This window comes from Sceloporus occidentalis, unplaced genomic scaffold (assembly GCF_023333645.1).
Source record: "Sceloporus occidentalis isolate IW3139 unplaced genomic scaffold, rSceOcc1.0.p SCAF_52, whole genome shotgun sequence".
Lineage (NCBI taxonomy): Eukaryota > Metazoa > Chordata > Lepidosauria > Squamata > Phrynosomatidae > Sceloporus > Sceloporus occidentalis.
The window spans coordinates 109,861-130,401 of NW_028317032.1; the positions used below are offsets into that span (position 1 = coordinate 109,861).

Sequence of the window (20,541 nt, forward strand, 5' to 3'; positions counted from 1 at the left end):
TCTCTCTCGGGCCTTGAGCTACTGCTCGCCTCTCCTGACTATGTAGGTTTCCCGATGTCAGTCCAATACATCTAGTTTAATTTTATTTTATTTCATTTTATTTTGTTTCATATGTTCTTCCCTTCCGCGTTTTGTTAGGTTTATTTGTAGGTTGCTTCCGTCTCCGCCTTACCTAGAGCACAGAGACGCATGGTGCCTTGTCTGGGCCTCTGTACTACCCTTCGATTTTCTGTATACTCTAGGTACTTTCCTTGTTGATGTCACTAGCAATAATCCGCATCTACTCACTGTTTATGGAATGCGACTATACTGTGGCACATATGTCTGCTGACTTTCTATGGAACATGTTTGTATATGTCGGAGTTATGCTTGTGTGAAGGAGGTCTCATCTCCTCCTATCCCTCGTGTCCAATATAGACTCTGATTGTATAATGCTTTTACTGTGATTTTGTGTTATGTCATGTTTTCCCTGCAATAAACGGTGAATTGAAAAAAAAAAAAACTTATAAAGAGGGAAGGGAGAGTGGGACAACTTTCCTTTGTAAAATTTTCTGACAAATAATTCCTTATAGGGCTCCCCTATAAATAACATGACTTCCCGCTATTCAGTGAGCCCAGCCCACCTTGCCCAGCAACACGCCTCTTAAACTTTTCACCCCTTAACCAGTTGGTTTATGTCCCATCCAACCACAGTCATGTCGCCCTCCCTTGGGGCATATTAACCCCTTCAGGACTTCTCTTTAGATGCAAAAAGGCATTTGACCGCCTTCACTGGGGGTTAATGCGACAGACTTTGATGCATTTTGTTTTTCCTGATTTATGTATCATAACATTAACAGCACTATACCAAAAGCCTGCAGGTTAACATAGCAGGTTTCTGATCTAAACTACTTAATACCACCAATGGGACATGACAGGGATGTCCAATATCCCTACTTTTATATTTGCTGTTCCTTGAGCCCTTAGAAATGTCAGAGAATTTATAAACTTAATTGGGATTATTTGCAGATAATTTACATAATTATTTCCTTCTTTTTGGTCAACTGTCACATCATAAGTATAAGTATCTTCCGTCAGATACTTTGGAAATCTTACCATCAAAATTCAAATCTTTCTTACCTGGGAATTCAGCTCCTAACTGTATTCACAATCTCAATTATTCTTAACTAGTGAAGCAGTTGAAACAGGATCTCCAGATGTGTTGTCCAAGTTGCATATCACATGACTTTTGGAGAATAGTTGCTATTAAAATAACGGTCTTGCCAAAATGTAGCCTGTGGAACAGCGCACAGCTTAGCTAAAAGGGCCTTGACTGTGCGAGGAGGTGGGCTTAGGGTAATGGGTCAAGGGATCATTGGCCAGTTGGTTCTGGGTGGTCACTATATATATATATATATATATATATATATATATATAAGTGTCTTTTTTATAATACACAATTTATTTGTTCTCGGGATCTGTTGTCTTGCACGTGTGGATCCAGCATTACTAAAGCAAAAAATAGAACCAGCAACCATATAATATAATCAATTCTACAAATGATATATAAAGATAAATAAATATTACTTATAACAAATGTATCAGTGTTTATATATGTGTAAAATGATAACATTTAATAACACTGTGTAGTTGAAAAGATCTACATGTGTGTGTAAAACATTAACTTCAAAACATAGAAACATAGAAAGTGACGGCAGATAAGAACCATTAGGCACATCCAGTCTGCCCAACCTAGTACCTGGCCTTATCCCTATCCCATGCTTGCTTAAATGTCTTTACTGTATTAACATCTTCCACTTCTGCTGGAAGGCTATTCCATGCGTCCACTACCCTTTCTGTAAAGTAATATTTCCTGATGTTACCATTAAACCTTTGCCCCTCTAGTTTATGGTTATGTCCTCTTGTTGTGGTAGTAAACTCTCTTCCTTTATCTTGTTGATTCCCTTTAAGTATTTAAATGTTTCTATCATATCCCCCCTGTCACGTCTTTCTTCCAGGCTATATATGTTAAGATCCTTTAACCTGTCCTGTTAAGTTTTATCCTGTAATATAGCAAATGATCACCGGAGCTGCTTATAAATATGAACTCCACTCTGTAAGTAGCAACAATAAATATTCAAAAAGCTCTCAATGAAAGACGATATAGAAGGACTCAATGAAAGAGACAGGGGAACAGAGGACTAGGTACTCACTGGATACAAGTGTATCCCCATCACACATTCCATTTACAATTTATATTTCACCAGATTAAACATTTTGTTGCCCCCTTATTCTTGGACTCTAATGTAAACAGGTCCCTTACTCCTCTTGAGAGGTTGTGTGTTGCCAAAGGTGACCCCACACATCTTTTATCAAAAATTTACGCCATACTAATACTTCTCTTCAGATACCAAACCGTATTATATGAGCTTGTGGGAAAGAGACCTGGGCGTTAGCCTAGAATCAGCCTTCAAACTTCTTGTCAGATGGTACAAAGTACCGGCGGAACGTCATCATTTTCTCCCACATGTATCACCGCTTTGTTGGCGCTGCGGTTCTGATTCAGGGACTTATTTACAACTGTGGTGGTGGTCCTGCCCCCTTATTAGGGTGTTCTGGGATAAGATTCTACAGGTCATTCATATTGTAGAAGACCCAAATTTCCAGTACTCCCCTGAAGCATTCCTTCTACACCATAACGATATACCTTATGGGAGATATAAGGGATCCCTTACCTTCTATATCGTTAGCACGGCTAAATCAGTAATTCCCCGGTTCTGGAAGCAGCCCAGGTCTCCGCCTATTAGGGACTGGCTAAACAAGATGTCATTTGTATGTCAAATGGAAAGTTTGACCATGTCCTCTAAAAGATTCAGCTATAAAAATGATTTAAAATGGCTCCCGTGGCAGGATTTTATCGCCTCTCCTACCTTCCTTACAATTTTGGGTAATAATATCTAGATATTAGACAGATTGAGACTTGGAATTTCCTCGTCTTTAGATGTGACGCCCCCTTTTTTTTTACCCTGGAGGCCCATATCTCACTTTAAACACTAAAGTCAATTGACAAACACACCTAACATAACTACACAGCATACCGCACACCAGTTTTCGGTTTGATGTTTTCTTTGTTTATTATTCTGTACATTTTTTATATCCGTAATCCCCAGTCGGGACTGTGAAGATTATTGGTTTCTTAGTCTGGTCAGGTGTTATTACGGGTACTTACACCCTCTGATGTTGTTTCCATTCCAATGGACAATGATTATACTTCCAATGCATGACATTTGTATCAAAATGTATTACTGTATCGACTTCTGTCATATCTCAGATGTACCTGTTTGATCTTATGTTTGACTCACTTCCCTCTGTATTATACTTTTGTGCATATTAACAATTAATCAATAATAAATATGAAAAAAAGCAGAAGACTCTGCCAGGATAATGGTCAAAAACAGTTCTCCTCCTTATTAATGGAAACACCTTGACCATTATCCTGGCTGAGTCTTCTGCTTTTTTTCATATTTATTATTGATGGTGATACACTTGTATCCAGTGAGTACCTACTCCTCTGTTCCCCTGTCTCTCTCATTGAAAGTTTTATGCTGTAATCCATGAACCATTTTAGTAGCCCTAAACTTTCTCCAGCATTTTTATATCCTTCTGGAGAGCCGGTCTCCAGTACTGTACACAATACTCCAAGTGAGGTCTCACCGGTGATCTGTACAACGGCATAAGCGCTTTCCTCTTTCTACTGCTAACTTAAGACTGGAATCATTATAAAAAATGTCTGATGATATGTATGCCCTTAACGTGAATGAATGATAATATAATAGCTTAAATGAAAGCTAAAGGGCAGATAAAAACAGAATAGACAAAAAAAAATCACTGTTGAAGGCCTTTATGGAGGGGAAGTGCAGCGGGTGAGGAGGTCTAGGCCGCTGCAGCCGCTGAGCCTGGAGGCAAGCTGGTGGTAGAGGAGGCGAGCAGGGCAACCATCTGGGCAACGGAAGAGGCAGCGGGGTCTCAGGAGGAGCACATCTGGGGTGACAATGGAGGCACGGGCTATCCTGGAGGTGAACTGGCTGATGATGTAGCAGGTGGTGGATGCAACAGGCCTTCGAGGATTCGGAGGTGCTGTTAGAAGGTCTGGCAGGATGGCTGGAGCAAACACGGTAGCCGTTGAAGGAGGCGAGAAGAAGAACAATGACAATGGTGACCAGGGGTATAACTGGAAAACACTGGAAAAATTGCACCGGGTCCCCCCAACTTCAACAGCTAGTCTGTGCTATCATTGCCCCCAAACTGGCCTGTATCTTCTTTGACCCCCCTTCCAACATACAACATATTTAAATACACTTACACAAATTACACACACTTACTCATACTCACTAATACACACTCCATCTCACCCCACTTACACAATTACACTGCCATGCTCTCAAACACACACAAGTACACATGCATGCTCTCACACACACACAAGTACATATACATGCTCAAACACATGCAAGTACACATGCCTGATCTGAAACACACATACACATGTGCACATACATGCTCAAACACACACACAGAAGTACACATCAATATATAAATATATACAAACAGATATATCCCGCCCTCGCCCTCACGTGCCCCTGATACGTTCCTGTCTCCCTGTGCCGGTTCAAAATAGTTTAGAAAGGACCCTTCCGACCACGATCGGTGCGGTCGAGGGTGGAAGGGCCCTTTCTAAACAATTTTATACCGGTATGAGGATACAGGAAGAAGGGGTCACAGGCCCCTGTAGTTAGGCCAGTGACGTTTTTTGGTCACCATGATGAGCCGAATGGTTCTTATATGCTGTCACTTTCTATGTTTCCATGCTATAAAGATGCAGGAAAGCAGAGGGAGGATGGTGACCCCTGCTGGTGGAAGAGGAGTAGTGCTCCTGAGTGGAGAAAGGGTAAGGGAGAGGGAAAGTGCCAACAGGAGTGTAAGACAAGTCTGCTGAGTTTTTTTGGTAGCTCGTGGGGTGCAGGAGGTAGGGCTAGTAGAGAGGGCTTGTAGGGGCTAGACTGGGGGGCCTCGGGGGAGGAGAGACGTGTGGGGAGTGGGGTTTTTTCAGGGCCTGACAAGTTCCAGGTTTTCAGAATGCCGTAAGAGACTCTCTCTCTCTGCTGGAAAGGAGAAAGGGCAAAGCTGTCCAAAAGAGATGTGGTATCGCTTCTTTGTGGGATTAGTTAGAGGATCGCTGGCACAGGGGACGTGGGCAGCATATGCAAAGGTTTGAGATGGGTGGGTCCAGGCAGTAGCTTGGATGAGAGAGGTTGTCTCGGATGTAGAGAGGATGGACACGTTGTTGCGGTTTGTGTTTCGTCTTGTATCGCAGGGGGTGTTCTGAAAACCTGGAACATGTCAGGCCCTGAAAAACTACATTAAGTGACATACAGAGCAGTGCACATCTGTGTAACAATGGCACCACTAGCCTTGATTCGGCTGACATATTATTAGCATCATGCACTAGTGTTCATAATGACACCAAAAACGAAAACAACTCTAAAAAGGTCATACTGTGCATCAATGGACACGTGCCATCAAAATATGCACCAAGCCCCGAACTACCCGTTGCATCCATAAAAAAGGCTCAGTTCTTGGGCCTCTGCTATTCTCCATCTACACTTCTTCCCTCGGACAACTTATTTCTTCCTTTGGTTTCCAGTACCACCTATACACCCTAATCTATATTTCTGCTCCTGACCTTTCCCCCTCTCTTCTAACTCGCCTCACTGACTGTCTATCAGCATAATGGATGGCGTCCTGTTACCTAAAGCTCAACGTCTCTAAAACCGAACTTGTGGTAATCCCGCCATCTGCTCTGTTTACTTTTCCTGATGTCTCTATCACTGTTGACAACGCCACTATCCAACCAACAGACCAGGTTCGCTGCTTTGGTGTCACCCTTGACTCTGCTCTCTCCTTCATCCCTCACATCCAGTCCTTCACCAAATCCTGCCGCCTCCACCTGAGAAACATCTCCCGAGTCCATCCTTTCCTCACACAAGACACCACCAATTTACTAATCCACTCTCTTGTGATATCCCGCCTGGATTATTGCAACTCCCTACTAACCGGTCTCTCCCGCCTTTCACCGCTTCAATCCATCCTTAACACTGCAGCCAGATTATTTTTTCTCTGCCGCCGTTCCTCATCCTCTGTCCCACTATGTCAATCACTTCATTGGCTCCCCATACCTTCCAGAATCAAATTTCTGACCCTCAACAACTCAGCACCCCCTTACATCTCTACCCTCCTATCCAAATACATCCCTACCCGGCACTTCGCTACTCTCACGACCTACGGCTATCTTCTACTGTTGTTACCTCTTCCCACTCCCGTATTCATGATTTCACCCTCGCCGCACCCCTCTTGTACGCGACTTTCAAAACCTCTCTGAAAACCCATCTGTTCAGGGAAGCGTACAACATTCCTTCCCAGTACACCCAACCATCATCATAATCAAGCCATCTGAACAATCAACAGCTTCAACACATCATTGAAACCAGATCAACTCATACTCATCCAAGCAGTCCTCTCCTATTGTCTCACCCCCCTCAACCACCGACTAAATTGTAAACTCGCAAGAGCAGGGCCCTCTTCTACTTTGCACCAGTTTGTTATTGTATGTGTTTCTAAATTGTTCTTCTGACTGTAACAGCTCTCCGGAATCTGCCGGCGCTTTGTAAATAAATGTAGTGTAATGTAACGTGTCCACGTTGCATCCGAATGTTCCTGTTTAATTTAAATGGTTAGGGTGACTTGACAAAGCATTTTTTCCTCAGGCAGGCTTTGAAGGGGTTTAGGAATAAGGGGGATACCAGAACAGAGGAGGCCCCAGTCAGTGAGCATGGTGAGAAGGTTACTGGTGGTAAAGCTGCGGCTTTTGCGTTTGGGGTTTTTCGGGGCAATTGGAGGATTGGAGAGATGGTTTGTGTGAATAAGGGAGGTAAAGGGAGCTTACAGTTGTTTGACTTACAGGTTGGTGAGGGCATGGTGCGCAAGTCCATGTCCAAAAGAAAATATTAACATTAGTTTGCCTAGTGATTTTAACTTCATAATTGTTGTTTATGCTAATTGATACATTGAAATATAAAACAAGGGGGATGGAAAAAGCACTAGACAGGACTTTCTAAAGGTAATTCTTTGTTAAAAACGTATAAAACAAATTCTTAAAAGTCCTTTAAAGTTCATAAAATAGAGCAGCAGCCCACTTGCCAAGGTTTCCTCTTCTTGGCTTGATTGATAGTAGAAATTCACAAAGTGGGTAGTGGTTGCGCTTCAACAATATAAAATAGAAAAAAGAAAAGCAGCACAATAGTGTAGTATGTTTGTACTCCAGCTATATATAAAAAGATAAAAATATCCTAGCTCCAAAATGCACGTATGGGCGATACAATCCTCGCCTAAGGAAGAAATAGCAGCAATGGTGTAGTCCCGCCTGCCCGACACTTAAATTAAAACATCAGGGTTTTTTTTTAAACTTTATTTAACATCCTTCATGTAAAATAAAGTTTAAAAAAAAAAAGGGGGCGCCAAGTGGTTGCTCGTGAAGTTTTCAGCAATCGTTCGGCGCGCGTGACTCCGTCGCAGTGCCGGCATTTCATGTTGAGCGCCGAATATAACATCATATTCCGGCTCTCAACATGAAATGCCAGCACCGCGGCAGAGCGGGAAGACGGATGCCTCCCGCTCCCACCGCAGGACTCCAGCAACAAGGTAAGTGAGGATAATGAGAAGTAGGGAGAGGGAGTAGATAGTTAGAAGGGGCAGAGGGCAGGGGGATAGTGAGAAGGGGCAGGGGGGGCATAGTGAGAAGGGGCAGAGGGGGGGCATAGTGAGAAGGGACAGAGGGGGCATAGTGAGAAGGGGGCACCAGAGGAGTAGTCCGCACAGGGCGCCAGAACACTTAAGGCCGGCTCTGGTTAAGAGCAATTTGAAGGTTGCTCTTTCCTACAGGTGTAGGTGGTATGATCCCCACCAAGGATATTGGAACAGCAGGCGTCCTTCTTCATAAAAAAAGAAAATGGTCCCAGGAGCAATGTAATAAGGTTATTTATTTATACTTTACAGAATAAAAAGTATAAAATTGTATAAAACAGCACACTACGCGTTTCGCCTTTACAAAGGCTTTTTCAAAGTGTTAAACTCTTTAACACTTTGAAAAAGCCTTTGTAAAGGCGAAACGCGTAGTATGCTGTTTCGGAGACCAGAAGTGTGGGGTTTCAGAGGCAGATTTATTTCATGGCCTCTGGACATGTCCGGGTGTTGAGAGGTTTTGGAAGGATGTCCTTCGTTTCGTGGTGCAGCAGTTGGCTATGTATCTTATGTCTCTATAATTGGGATCATTGTTCTGTGTGACTTTTGTATTTTTGTACTTTGTTTTGTATTTTCTATGTACTACCCTTTTTGAATAAAAGAAGTTTAAAAAAAAAATGAGCAAGATCTAATAAGACACATTGTTCAGGCGCAATTGAGATGTATGCAAATGCACAGGCGTATATGTACGTTATGTGCATGACCGCAGGCTATGTAGTGTGTATGAACAAGAATGAATATTGAGAATAGGCACCCTTTTTCTGTCCAATAGGCTATAAGGAGTAATAATATACAATATGGTATGCGCGACTGGAATATCTGGATATATAGCTATCTCTATTTACATGAATTTCTTTGGTTTGGACCCAGTATTGGAGGGATTTCCATGCATTAGTAAAATGAGAGATTTGTTTATGTCTTGGGAAACCAATCCCAGGAGACTCCCAGAAGATTCCCACATTATGTCCAAGTGGAATATTCCATGTACAAGGAATTAGTACGGGTGATACTAGGGATTACTTCATTGTCTCCCAGAAAGGCCATTATTAGCCCAACAGGGAAACCTTTGTGTGTCGCTGGCTGTGTTAATCTCCATATGAAAGGTTATGCATATACGGAGTTCATGGGGAGGAATGCTGGTGGACAACCAACTCTTAGAGGGTCTCCAAGGCTTCTTGGTGCCTAAGTCCGTCTCCTGATGCTGGTACTAATCACATCGGCATTTGGCACCAACTGATATTATTTATTACCAGGCATTCGCAAGTGATTATTGTCACATCAATAGATTTTTTTTGTGTGCAAAATTTGCATTTATTTGTACAATGCCATTTAAATCCAAAGGTGTATTCATAGAGAATGGTAACACATAACTTGTCTTGCATGGGTCATACCATTTGATTTAACCCTTTCAGTGCCAACCACATAAGTGATACTTGGTTGTCCAGGAGTTTGGCTTAATATACACATAAGGGCAACCTGTAGCCCACGTATCAAAATATTCAGAGCGGTTGCGATCCATACGAAAACCAACTACTACATTCCGCCAGCTACTGCTAATTAATCCTCACTGATTAAAGGCTTGGAGGAAAGAAGAGAAACATTTAAATACTTAAAGAGATTTAACAAAGTAGTTTATTTTTAAGGAGGAGAAACAAGCGGACATTATCTAGAGGGTCAGAGGTTTAGATGTAATGGAAGGAAGTTTTACTTTACTGAGAGGGTGGTAGATTAATGGAACAGCCTCCCACCAGGAGCGGTAGGGGTTGATACAGGGAGGGGATTTAAACATAAAATAGTATACAGGGAAATAAATTGTCACACGATACCATTATTCACATACACCATACACACACTTTGGTGCCCACTACCAGACGGCCTTTATCAATATGTGGTTTCTGCTTTCTATCTTGGTGCAGCAAAACACTACATATTAACTTTAATGATGGTTATTGTACATACCGCCAGTGGTCTTTTTAATATAGTATATATCGAGATTTACCCCTTCACTTTCAGGGGTTTTTGGTTCCTAATGTCCAAGAGCTATTTTGCCATATGTCGGTTCAGCCATTATTCCCCTTTCCTGTGAATAGTGTACCCAAGTAAAATATATATTGTGTTTTCATGGCGAGATAGAGCTTTATTTTGATACGATAGTTTCATGATTCGCTGAAAATTTAGGATGAGTAATTTAGTAAAAACTAGAGAAAAATAAAGCAAAAATTCATATATTTTCCCCTCTGAATCCTCACACCCTTAAATTCACAGAAAATACCCTCAAAATGTATTAATTCAGGTGTCATGATTTCAGAAATACCTCATTTATATAGAATATAAGTTACAGAATACAGCAGTTGTAGGGGACATATTATGAGGTGTATGTTATGGTTTCAAAATTGTTTAATTTTTACGTTTGGTATGATGGGATTGAACAAAGAAACCAAAAAATACCCAGAAAAGTATATATTTCTGTAAAGCTGACAATCAGGAGTATTTGGACAATTTTCATGCAGCTGCTTGGCCATCAATCAGTCAGCCGTAGCAATCATTTCCTGCGCTTTTTCACCAGCACTGGATATAGCATTGGAAAGCTATATACCCCCTGAAGGTATTTCTGACTTATTACCCACTGGGTATGGGATGTGGGCATGGAAGGAGGAAGACAAGGGTGGGCTTCATTCCTACTATATGATCACCTATGATATTTTAACTCCCCCATTCCCACTTGGATGGGAGGTAGGTTGACCCTTTACCACCCTGAGATCATCCTCTATATGACCCCTGTTTTTTTCCAATAATTATTTCTTTAACATGACTTAAAAGTTCCATAAAACTTCTGAGTTCCATTTTCCAGTTCGATTGAATTATGTGATCACCAAAGAGAAGAAAGTGTTAGTAGGCCCTTGTGCAACTTATCAAAAAGTGTCACAATTAAATTCAAATGATGTCCTTCCTGGATTGCCCAAGGTTAACATTGGAAATATAACTTGGAAAGTGTCACTTGAAAACAAATCTAATATTGTTTTTTCTATGTATACATATGATACTTTAATCTTTTTTTATGTAAAAAACAAACAAAACCCAAATGAGTTATTGCTACAAAGATGAACATTTTTACCAATATTAATTATGGGAATTGAAACTCGAACGAGCCCTAAATTATTTATTTGGCAAATTACTAAATGAATCAGAGGACACTTCAACGTTCAATCAATTAAGACAGAGACATTAAGTTGTAAACAATGAGTGAAACTAAGTAAAGAGCTTTAGTATGGTAATACAGCCAGGCACCTGGCAGTGCAACCAGTTTGCTAATGTGTCAGTTCTAAACTCAATATCTTCTATGAACCTTCAGGGAGTTTTCAAACATTTGCAAAGAGAGTTTTTTGTTTTGTTTAAAAGGTAATTATTTTCTGAATCAACGGGAATCTTATTTTAGAAATGAGTTCTAGGCATAACAGGACCTGCCACCCATCAAAGGTGTCTAACGGTGTTGGAGGCCACCACTATCAATACAAATGAATCCCTTTAGACCTATAGCCACAAATGTTTTTAAAATGAATACCTATACTATAAGTTGTACTAATAAAAAACAAATCAAGAACACTGGATCCAACTGTAATATTTTTTAATTTGATAACGTTTTCAACATGGCCAGTAAAATACATCTTAGTGAATGAGAATAAGTGGCACACGCGTTGAGTTATGTATGGCATACAAAATTGTCCAATAAAATAAAGGCTTTGGGGGGAATAGGTTGATTGCAAATTTCAATGCCTTCCTCTGAACAAAAAATAACTTATGGTTTTGCCTTGAGAAGTACTTTCTCAGCATGGAATTTTATATATGTCTGCGCATGAGGAATCCCCCGAGTGCCCACTACAAATATGCCACTGAGAGCTGCCAATAGGAAAGTAGTTTAGCCACCTGGCAATGTGTGAAGTATTTTGGGAATACTTTTTTTCTTTGGAGTTGATTCATAAATCCACCATAACTTTTCTGCCGGCCTAATCCACCGTTGATGTTGAAAATGGCTTCCATGACGAATAAATTATGGCCCCATCTAATAGGAATAATAATAATAATAGTAAAGTTAGTTCGCTTGCTGGGAAATCCATAGTTAGGTGAGCTTTCTACCATTGCAGGAAAAATTAGCCAACACTCAAAGTAATTTAACTTAATTTAACCCAATCTTTTAAGCCTCCGCACTTCTCACAAATAAATTCAAGATTCATTTAAATAAAAACATAAACATAGACATAAACAATTGTATATTTATTTTTTAAGGAAAAGGCTACTAATGCTCTGTTGGAATACAATGTTCTTGATGCTCAACAAGGATGGTGATGAGATTGTGAAGCTCTAGCCAAAAATGACTAGGGTTTTCTAAATATGTCGTATTTTAGGGGCCCCCTAAATTACAGGGGCTGCAGTTTTACCCCTTGATTTGAACTGCCCTCATTGTATTGATATTTACTGCATCTTAATTAAACTTCATATGAAATCAATGTATGCCACCAGGCCCGGACTGGGACAAAAAATAGGCCCGGGCATTTAAGCCTGAGCAGCCCATATTTATTTATTTATTTATTGTTAAAGCCCACCCTTCATGTACCATCTTTGCATTTAATCATTCACACAAATCATTAACACATTCATTAATGCAGTCTCACAAATCATTCAAGCAATTCATCCACACATGAATTCATTAATTGTCATACGCATTCACACAATTCATCCACACATTTATTCATTCATTCTCATACGCATTCACACTACCCCCTCTCATCATCTTATCTGCCCCTTCTCACTATGTTCCCCCTTTTCACTATATAACCCCCTTCCCCACTTCTCAATATGTACCGCCTCTATCTATCCCCTCTCCCCCTTTCTCACTACCTAACCCCCCTCTGCCCCTTCTCACTGCAGCCCCTTCCCTCACCCTATTTACCTTGTTGCCAGAGCAAGCAGCAACTGCGACTGCGCCTGTGGCAGGGCAGGATTGACTTAGGGGCTGATGGAGCTGCAGCTCCAGGCTCCTACCTTAAAATAGGCCCAGTCAGGACCGGACTGACTGGGCCTATATGGCCGCATTAAGGCAGAGCCCCTTAAGCCCGCCGCAACTGCAACCGGGTCCGCCACTCTAAGGCAGAGCCGGCCTTAGGTGTTCTGGCGCCCTGTGCGGACTACTCCTCTGGTGCCCCCCCATCCCAAAAAAAGAAAGGAATAAAAACTTGTAACAAAACTCCCCTTTCTCACTATCTATCCCCCTGTATCACTATCTACCACCTCTGCCTCTTCTCACTGTTATCATTATATACTGAGGCAGACATTGACGGTGGTACAGCATAATACTTATCACTATATACTGAGGCAGAAATTGACGGTGGTACAGCATAACACCCATCACTCTCACACACTTACCAATCCTCACGTATATACCAATCCACGCGTATACACCAATCACCACGTATATACCAATCCACACGTATACACCAATCCACACGTATATACCAATCCACACATATATACTAATCCACTCTCACTGAATATTTTCCTACCTTTCCTCTTTTCTCCTTACAGCTCCTTTTCCTCCTCTTCGCTCCTCTTCTTCAGTTCTTCTGTCTTCTTCCGGGTCAGAGGGCACGGACAGCGGTGGGCGCGGCTTCAGTGTTGTGCGCCGGGATCTAACAACAAACCCCGGCGCACAGCAGCTCTTGCCGCGCGGATCACAAGGGAGCGGTATCGGAGGTCTTTAGCAGACCTCCGGCTCCCTTGAGTGATTTTAAGCCGGGTTGAACCCGGCTTAAAATCACTCAAGGGAACCGGAGGTCTGTTAAAGACCTCCGATACCGCTCCCTTGCGAGCCTGCTCCTCCAGCGGCGGACATTACTGTCCGTCTCTGGAGGGGTGCCGGGTGCCGCAAGTTGGCACCCCCTGATGAGCGGCACCCGGTGCGGACCGCCCCCTAGAGTGTGACGCCCTGTGCGGTCGCACACCCCAAAGGCCGGTCCTGCTCGCACAGGGTTTAAATTAAAACATCGGGGTTTTTTTTCAACTTTATTTAACATCCTCCATGTTAAATAAAGTAAAAAAAAAACTTTATTTAACATGGAGCATGTTAAATAAAGTTAAAAAAACCCCGATGTTTTAATTTAAACCCTGTGTGGCCGCGTTAATGCGGCCGTAGGTAGGGTAGGGGCCTGGAGCTGCAGCTCCATCAGCCCCTAAGTCAATGCGGCCCGGCCCACCGGGCAAACGCCCGGTGTGCCCGATGGCCAGTCCGGGCCTGTATGCCACAGTATACTAAAGAATGGTTGACATTTAAACAATTAATAATCGAACACTTCTAATCACTTAATTTCTCAATTTAACAGTGCATGTAAAAAATAAAAACGTTTCCAATAAACTGCCTTTTGTATTCTGAATTTTATTTTAATCTTAGAAAAATATTAATTTCCATGAAAATTTTCATTTATAAATTGAAATGTTCAAGTATCTAAGAACAAGATTTCACTGATCTATAAAATAAATTTAATTAACGTAATTAGAACCTACAATTCGAAAAATAATTACTTTTTCCTCCTACCCCTTTGTTTTTACACAGGTGGGCGGGCCATTCTCGGGCGGGCCATTCTCAGCAGTGCCTGTTGATTGGTTGGCCTTCTCATCGTGGGGTGAATATATGTGTACCCTTGTCCATCTCAGTCAGGAGCTTTTCTTCATCTAACAATGGAGGTGACCAAGTTCCTTGTACTGCTTACTGTCGGGTGGAGCATTTCCCTGGCTCTTCCTTTAGGGGTAAGTGAATAGCTTCAAGACGCTGTGATTCTGCATTATCTTTAATGTTCTAAGCTCTCTCTATCTCGTTTGTCCATTAAAAGTTTGTTTTCTTGTTGGAGTAGATATGCCTGCACATTAATTTACACTAATCCCACTGTATCTGCTTTCATTTTCGCAGGACGGTCACAATAAATGGAGTAGTAAGTATGATTTTAGTAACTAGACCTATCCTATCAGTAAACCCTCACTGATCACTGCCTTCCCAATCTCCATACATCTCCTGATGCTCTTGGACTTCTTATAAATAAATTAACCTTAGGCTAAACTTGAAGGTTTTAGTGTCTTCACCGCTTTACTGAAAGCACCTAACTTACTAACAGAAGGGGGAATGTTGGTGGTACCCCAAGCCGAAAGCTCAGCACTCAAGCACTGAATTATCCCAACACGGTTATCAACCCAACGTTATTTAGATCCACCAGTGTACTCTTCTACTACAAAAATGTCTCATTTTGCACTTCCATATAATACAATTCTTCCTGTTCCTTTACAGAAACCAATGATGATCTTACTAATGAGGATGATGACCATAAGACTATATTTGAGCAAATCGAAGACAGGAACAAAGGTGAGATTTGTATAAATACTAAGACCAATCATTACTTTTATTATGGAATGTAGAAACATAAAATCTGACAGATAAGAACCATTTGATCCATCTAGTCTACCCATTTCTCCTGTTGTAAACTTCACACTTTATTCGGTCATATGCTTATCCCATGCATGTTTAAATTTTATTACTGTATTAACCTCCACCAATCCTGCTAGTAGAATATTCAATGTATCTATCACCCATTCTTTTTTTAACATTATTTTGCTAATTGCCCCTTTTCATTGCAGATGTCGCCAAACCCCTAATTGGAGGGGACATTGCTTATCAAGTTTCCCGCGGGGCAATAAACTGTGAGAATTGTTTGTGGACAATATCCCGAGATGGGACAGTTTATATCCCTTATGTCATTTCCTCTAAATACAGTAAGTAGCCTCAGAAATTGATTTTAAACAGAGACATGTAATGTTTCTTCCATACACTCATGTGTTCCTTTTGTCCTCAGGTAATTCAGAGACATCGTTGATTATGTCTGCTTTGGAGGAGTTAGAAGTCATGAGCTGCATTAAGTTTGTGAGCAGGAATTCAGAAAGAGACTATTTAAGCATAGAACCAGGATCAGGGTAAGTCTCAGCTTAACCTATGGGGGCAAAATGCAGTGTTGATAACCTAACTAGACCTTCTAACAGTCGTCGGTATCTTTTTCCAGGCAGGTGCAGACTAAAACTTTAAAGACCTCAAGTCAAGATTAATAGGGATTTGCATTCCGCCTTTCATCAGTATATACAGACTCATTACCTGCTGCTTTTCAGGCTCACTTTGTTCCTCATTCAATAACATTTTCTTTCTTAGGTGTTGGTCTTACATTGGAAGAACTGGTGGCAAACAGATGGTGAGCCTGGACAAAGTTGGTTGTGTCAGCTATGGAACAGCCCAGCATGAAATAATGCACTCGCTTGGCTTTTACCACGAACATACCAGGAGCGACAGGGATGACTATATCGATGTCATATGGGAGAACATCATAAAAGGTGAGCAACTCGGACACAAATTTACAAATGTTAAACTTAGCAGTTATTAGACTATACCTAACTAAATCAGACATGGCATTGAAGATTGTGATTTTACCTGCACTGCTTTGTGCACAAAGCAATAATTGGATGATTGTACTTTCTATATGGGAACAGACTAAGGAGGGCGCTTAGGCATCAATGTAGTAGTTCTGGAGGTTGCATGGCTTTGATAATATATCGGTGACATGGAAACCATAATGGGTATCATTATATTGTGTCTATGTATCATGTTTTAGGTGCCGAAGAAAACTTTTGGAAGGAAGACACCAATAACCTTAATCTCCCATATGACTATAACTCTGTGATGCATTATCACAGGTAGGTAGACAATTGGACACTTGTCTTTGCAAGCAGGCCCTGACTGGCAATCTGGCAAATACCTGGTGGGCCACTGGCTGACATCACTCCATACTCATCCAATCTGCTGCTCAGGTCGCACATCGGGTATTGCAGTGTGCAGTCACCGTCTGAATGTGCCTTAGTACACGCATAAAAATCTAACATATTATGCTGCCTCTCATATCCAGATGATGGCTGCTCATATGTCATTTGGCAGCCGCAAGCCTTAAAGTGCCAGGGCCAACTAGTCATCCCCAGTCAGGCCCTGTCTGCAAAATAAAGGCATTTTCTAATTCCTCCAATTTTCTCAGACTTCTCTGTTCTAACAATATATTGTGTCCATTTTCCAGCTCTGCCTTTAGCAGTCCACGCGGCAAAACAACATTACTCCCAAAACCTGACCCCAAAGTTCCTCTTGGACAGAGGGTAGGAATGAGCAGTCTGGATGTCATGAAGCTGAACACCCTCTACAAATGCAGTAAGGGATTGTCCATTGATTTACCTCTTGTCACTTAAGACCTTCTGTCTAGAGCAATCTATTATAATGATGCGAATAGTAAAATATGCAATGCTTTAATGTAACGGTTTAAATAGAATTAAGTTCTAGTGGACAGGTCCTAACATCATGTATATGACACTATATAGCAGCCTCTGTTACCATGATAGGGAGGCGACAATAGATAAAATCCACGTAAAACTAGCCCATAGCACAATACCAGCCAGACAGAATTTCTGAAAAATAAATAAATCCTAGTCATGTATGATTCATTATATGACTATTTGTACCGTATTTAAGTAAAACATATTTTCCTATTTTCTTTAGACCTTTGTCGTTCAAAGTTTATGAGTCCTTCAGGATCCTTCAGAGCTGACAGCAGCTCCCTCAAGCAACTCGATGACGGCTGTCTGTGGTTGATCCAAATCCCAAAAAACAAGGTAAATGTTTTCTCATTGTAATGCCCATTTAATCTCATCAATAATATTGCTTTTTATTCCAAATAATTTATAAATATTATTAGTTAATTAATTTCCCTTGTTTTAGGTAGATAGATAGATAGATAGATAGATCGATAGATAGAATCCTAATATTTAATTAGGACAGGCTAAAGTACCGATTAAGAGTCATCGGGAAATATGGGCAGACTAGATGGGCCGAATGGCTCTTATCTGCCGTCTATGTTTCTACGTTTAGTTCATTTGCAATATGGTCTTTTTTCTTTCCCAGGTTTATCTGCAGCTCAGTGACATCGACATTCCACAATCCACTGGATGTGATGACAGTTACATCAAAATCTACGATGGAGCTAGTAAATCAGCCCAAATTCTTCTGGACAAGACCTGCGGAAATGTGCTAATTCCACCTATAATTTCTTCAGGAACAAAGATGTTGGTGGAATTTATGAGCAAAAACAGAGTTGTTCCAAAGGGATTTACTGCGGACTATAATACTGGTAAGATCCCCCAACCTGCTAATTTATTGATAAATCAAAGGCATCACTATCATCATAATGAGAATAAAAGCATTTAAATGAGATGTAATTTTGGGACATGAACCTCTCGGGTGTCACGCTCTACCCAGGCTGCGGAGCTGCATGTCTTTTGTTTCCCTGTCTTGCTGTGGTCCATTTCTGGATTTCCATATGCTCTGTTCTGTGCTTCTGATTCCTTGATTCCAGTCTTGCTCTTTGCTTCTGCTCTGTTTCCTTTATAAGGTGTCCCACCCATGTGTTCTGTTTGTCTCAGTCTGCAGTCTACAGGTATGTCTCTCTGATATGTGTATAGATTCAATGTTCAGTTTATTAGTACTTCCGTAGGCAGGAAGTGGTGGGCTAAGCATACTATGGCCATAAGATGTGACGGAATCTCCAATTGTTATCTTGTAGTCCTAGGCTAGTCCTGTTTGGTCCTGTGGTTTCTATGTATTCTTGTCATGTGTTGCCTGGTTAGTCTTGTCAGCTCTGTGCTTTCGTGTCTTGTAGCCCCAGTAGAGGGGTGTCCTGTCTTGTAGCCCCGGTAGAGGGGTGTCCTGTCCTGAACCCCCGGTAGAGGGGTGTCCTGTCCTGTTCATGTCTGATCTTGAGTATTCCTTGTCTTGTTCCATGTAGGGCCCTGTATCATGTATATCTTGTCTGTTATGTTTCATGCCTGGTCTCCCTGTCCCTTGCTTGCTATGTTTCTGCTATATCCTCTGCTTAGCTTCCATGCTCTCAGCCTGCAGCATCCTGCACATGATTCCAGTGCTATGTCTCATGCCTGCTCCAGGGTGCCTGCAGCAGTTCTGCTCTGTTCTGTCATCATCCGCTGCTATGTCAGGACGCAGGTATGTGACTGCACTACCCTAGATGCCCACCGGGAGAGTGCTGTCGCCCTGCACCAGGTCCTGTGCAACTCCGCTACTGCACCGTAACTCCTGCACACAATCTTTGGGCGTGCCGGGTCATTACAGTCGTCTGTATGGATCCGGTTCCTGACATCGGGACACTTTTGGTACAGTTGGGGGTTTTATTAGTCACTTAAGAAAGTAATGGCCTTTTGATTAAATGAGTTGTTATTAAGAGCAGACATTTTAGTAGAAAGATACCATTGATAATGGTGGTTCAGATAGAAAATATTATTTTTATTCTACAGTTGATTACGGCGGAACGTTTGTCACAGATCATGGGGAGCTGCTGTCTCCAAAGTACCCTAACAATTATCCCAACAATGTAGATGCTCTGTGGACCATCATAGCACCAGTAGGCTCTAAGGTAAGTTTCCCCCAATATAGAATCTGCGCTTACAGAAAAGCAGGGATTCTAAACATAATCTAAAGATTCTAATGGAACTTTTGGTAGAAAATATTTTATTATTATTACATTTTATTTTTAGAGCACCGGCAGATTTGCTAACTAATTATAGTTCTAAATGGAGGTTCCTTATCTATGAAAGTCAATCTAGAAAAATGTGATTTATTGAGGGTGAATAAGCATTTATTTTTTAAAGACAGTTAATTCTACAAATGTGTTATCCTTACCTGGAATATGTCTTTTTCTTTGTAGGTGTCCCTGATTTTTTCTGCTTTTAAATTACAACCTTCTGAAAGGTGTTCCAATGACTACTTGAAAGTAATTAATGGGGCAACCTTAACTGCCCCAGTCGTGGGGACATTTTGTGGTAGTAATGTACCCCCTGCACTGATATCTTCCGGAAATGTGATGATGGTACAATTTCAAAGTGATTCTGGTTCCAACAATTCTGGATTTAAAGCATCCTATAGTTTTGGTAAGTGGCAAAAAGGACATTATAATCCTTAACTATTCATCCAGAAACGGAGGAGCTTCTCATGTAGAACATCATCCAGGCCTTCCAAACAATGACAAAATATCCGTGACAATAATATTCATAGTTGATTAGTGACAATATAAATGTTACAGAAGCCTCCTTACATTATTGAGAGATAAGATATAAGATATAATATATGGTGGTACACCAAAACTGCCATCACTTTATGCCCCAGCCAGACATACATAGTGTGCGATACTGGCACATATTAGTGAAAATGTGAAGTCACAGTCATAGTAAAAGGACAGTTTACTGTCTCTGACACCCCTACTAAAGAAGAATGTATAATAACATGTTCTATGAGCACTTTAATATGCAGCATTACTCAAAAAGCACTTCACTGAGGTAGGAGCTCTACCCGCGATCCTCCTCCGTGGTCTGATAATTCCAAAGGGTGCTATTTAGAAAGGACTTTGTAAAAGGTCTCTAAATCAAGTCACTTTATACAATAATAACACTGGTTTCTTTCTCTCTCTTGCAGTGACTCCTAAATTATAAGAAGCACAAGAATGAAAGTGTTCCTTGAAACCAACATGAAGATGTTCAATGTTAATATGTATAAATATGTTCTGTACATAGCTGCTT

The 20,541-nt window shown here is 41.2% G+C and overlaps 1 protein-coding gene across 1 annotated transcript in view; it reads left to right on the top strand.

Annotated features, from left to right (window-relative positions):
* Nucleotides 1-4,136: 4,136 nt before the first annotated feature.
* Nucleotides 4,137-20,541, top strand: part of LOC149288304 (dorsal-ventral patterning tolloid-like protein 1) — a 48,204-nt gene continuing 31,799 nt past the window's right edge. Inside the window, exons 1-11 of the mRNA XM_089491857.1 lie at nucleotides 4,137-4,204; nucleotides 14,441-14,634; nucleotides 15,167-15,241; nucleotides 15,729-15,846; nucleotides 16,076-16,254; nucleotides 16,533-16,614; nucleotides 16,986-17,113; nucleotides 17,459-17,571; nucleotides 17,861-18,086; nucleotides 19,264-19,382; nucleotides 19,674-19,896. Coding sequence (XP_089347983.1) covers nucleotides 4,137-4,204; nucleotides 14,441-14,634; nucleotides 15,167-15,241; nucleotides 15,729-15,846; nucleotides 16,076-16,254; nucleotides 16,533-16,614; nucleotides 16,986-17,113; nucleotides 17,459-17,571; nucleotides 17,861-18,086; nucleotides 19,264-19,382; nucleotides 19,674-19,896 — 1,525 coding nt within the window. The remainder of the gene's footprint in view (nucleotides 4,205-14,440; nucleotides 14,635-15,166; nucleotides 15,242-15,728; nucleotides 15,847-16,075; nucleotides 16,255-16,532; nucleotides 16,615-16,985; nucleotides 17,114-17,458; nucleotides 17,572-17,860; nucleotides 18,087-19,263; nucleotides 19,383-19,673; nucleotides 19,897-20,541) is intronic.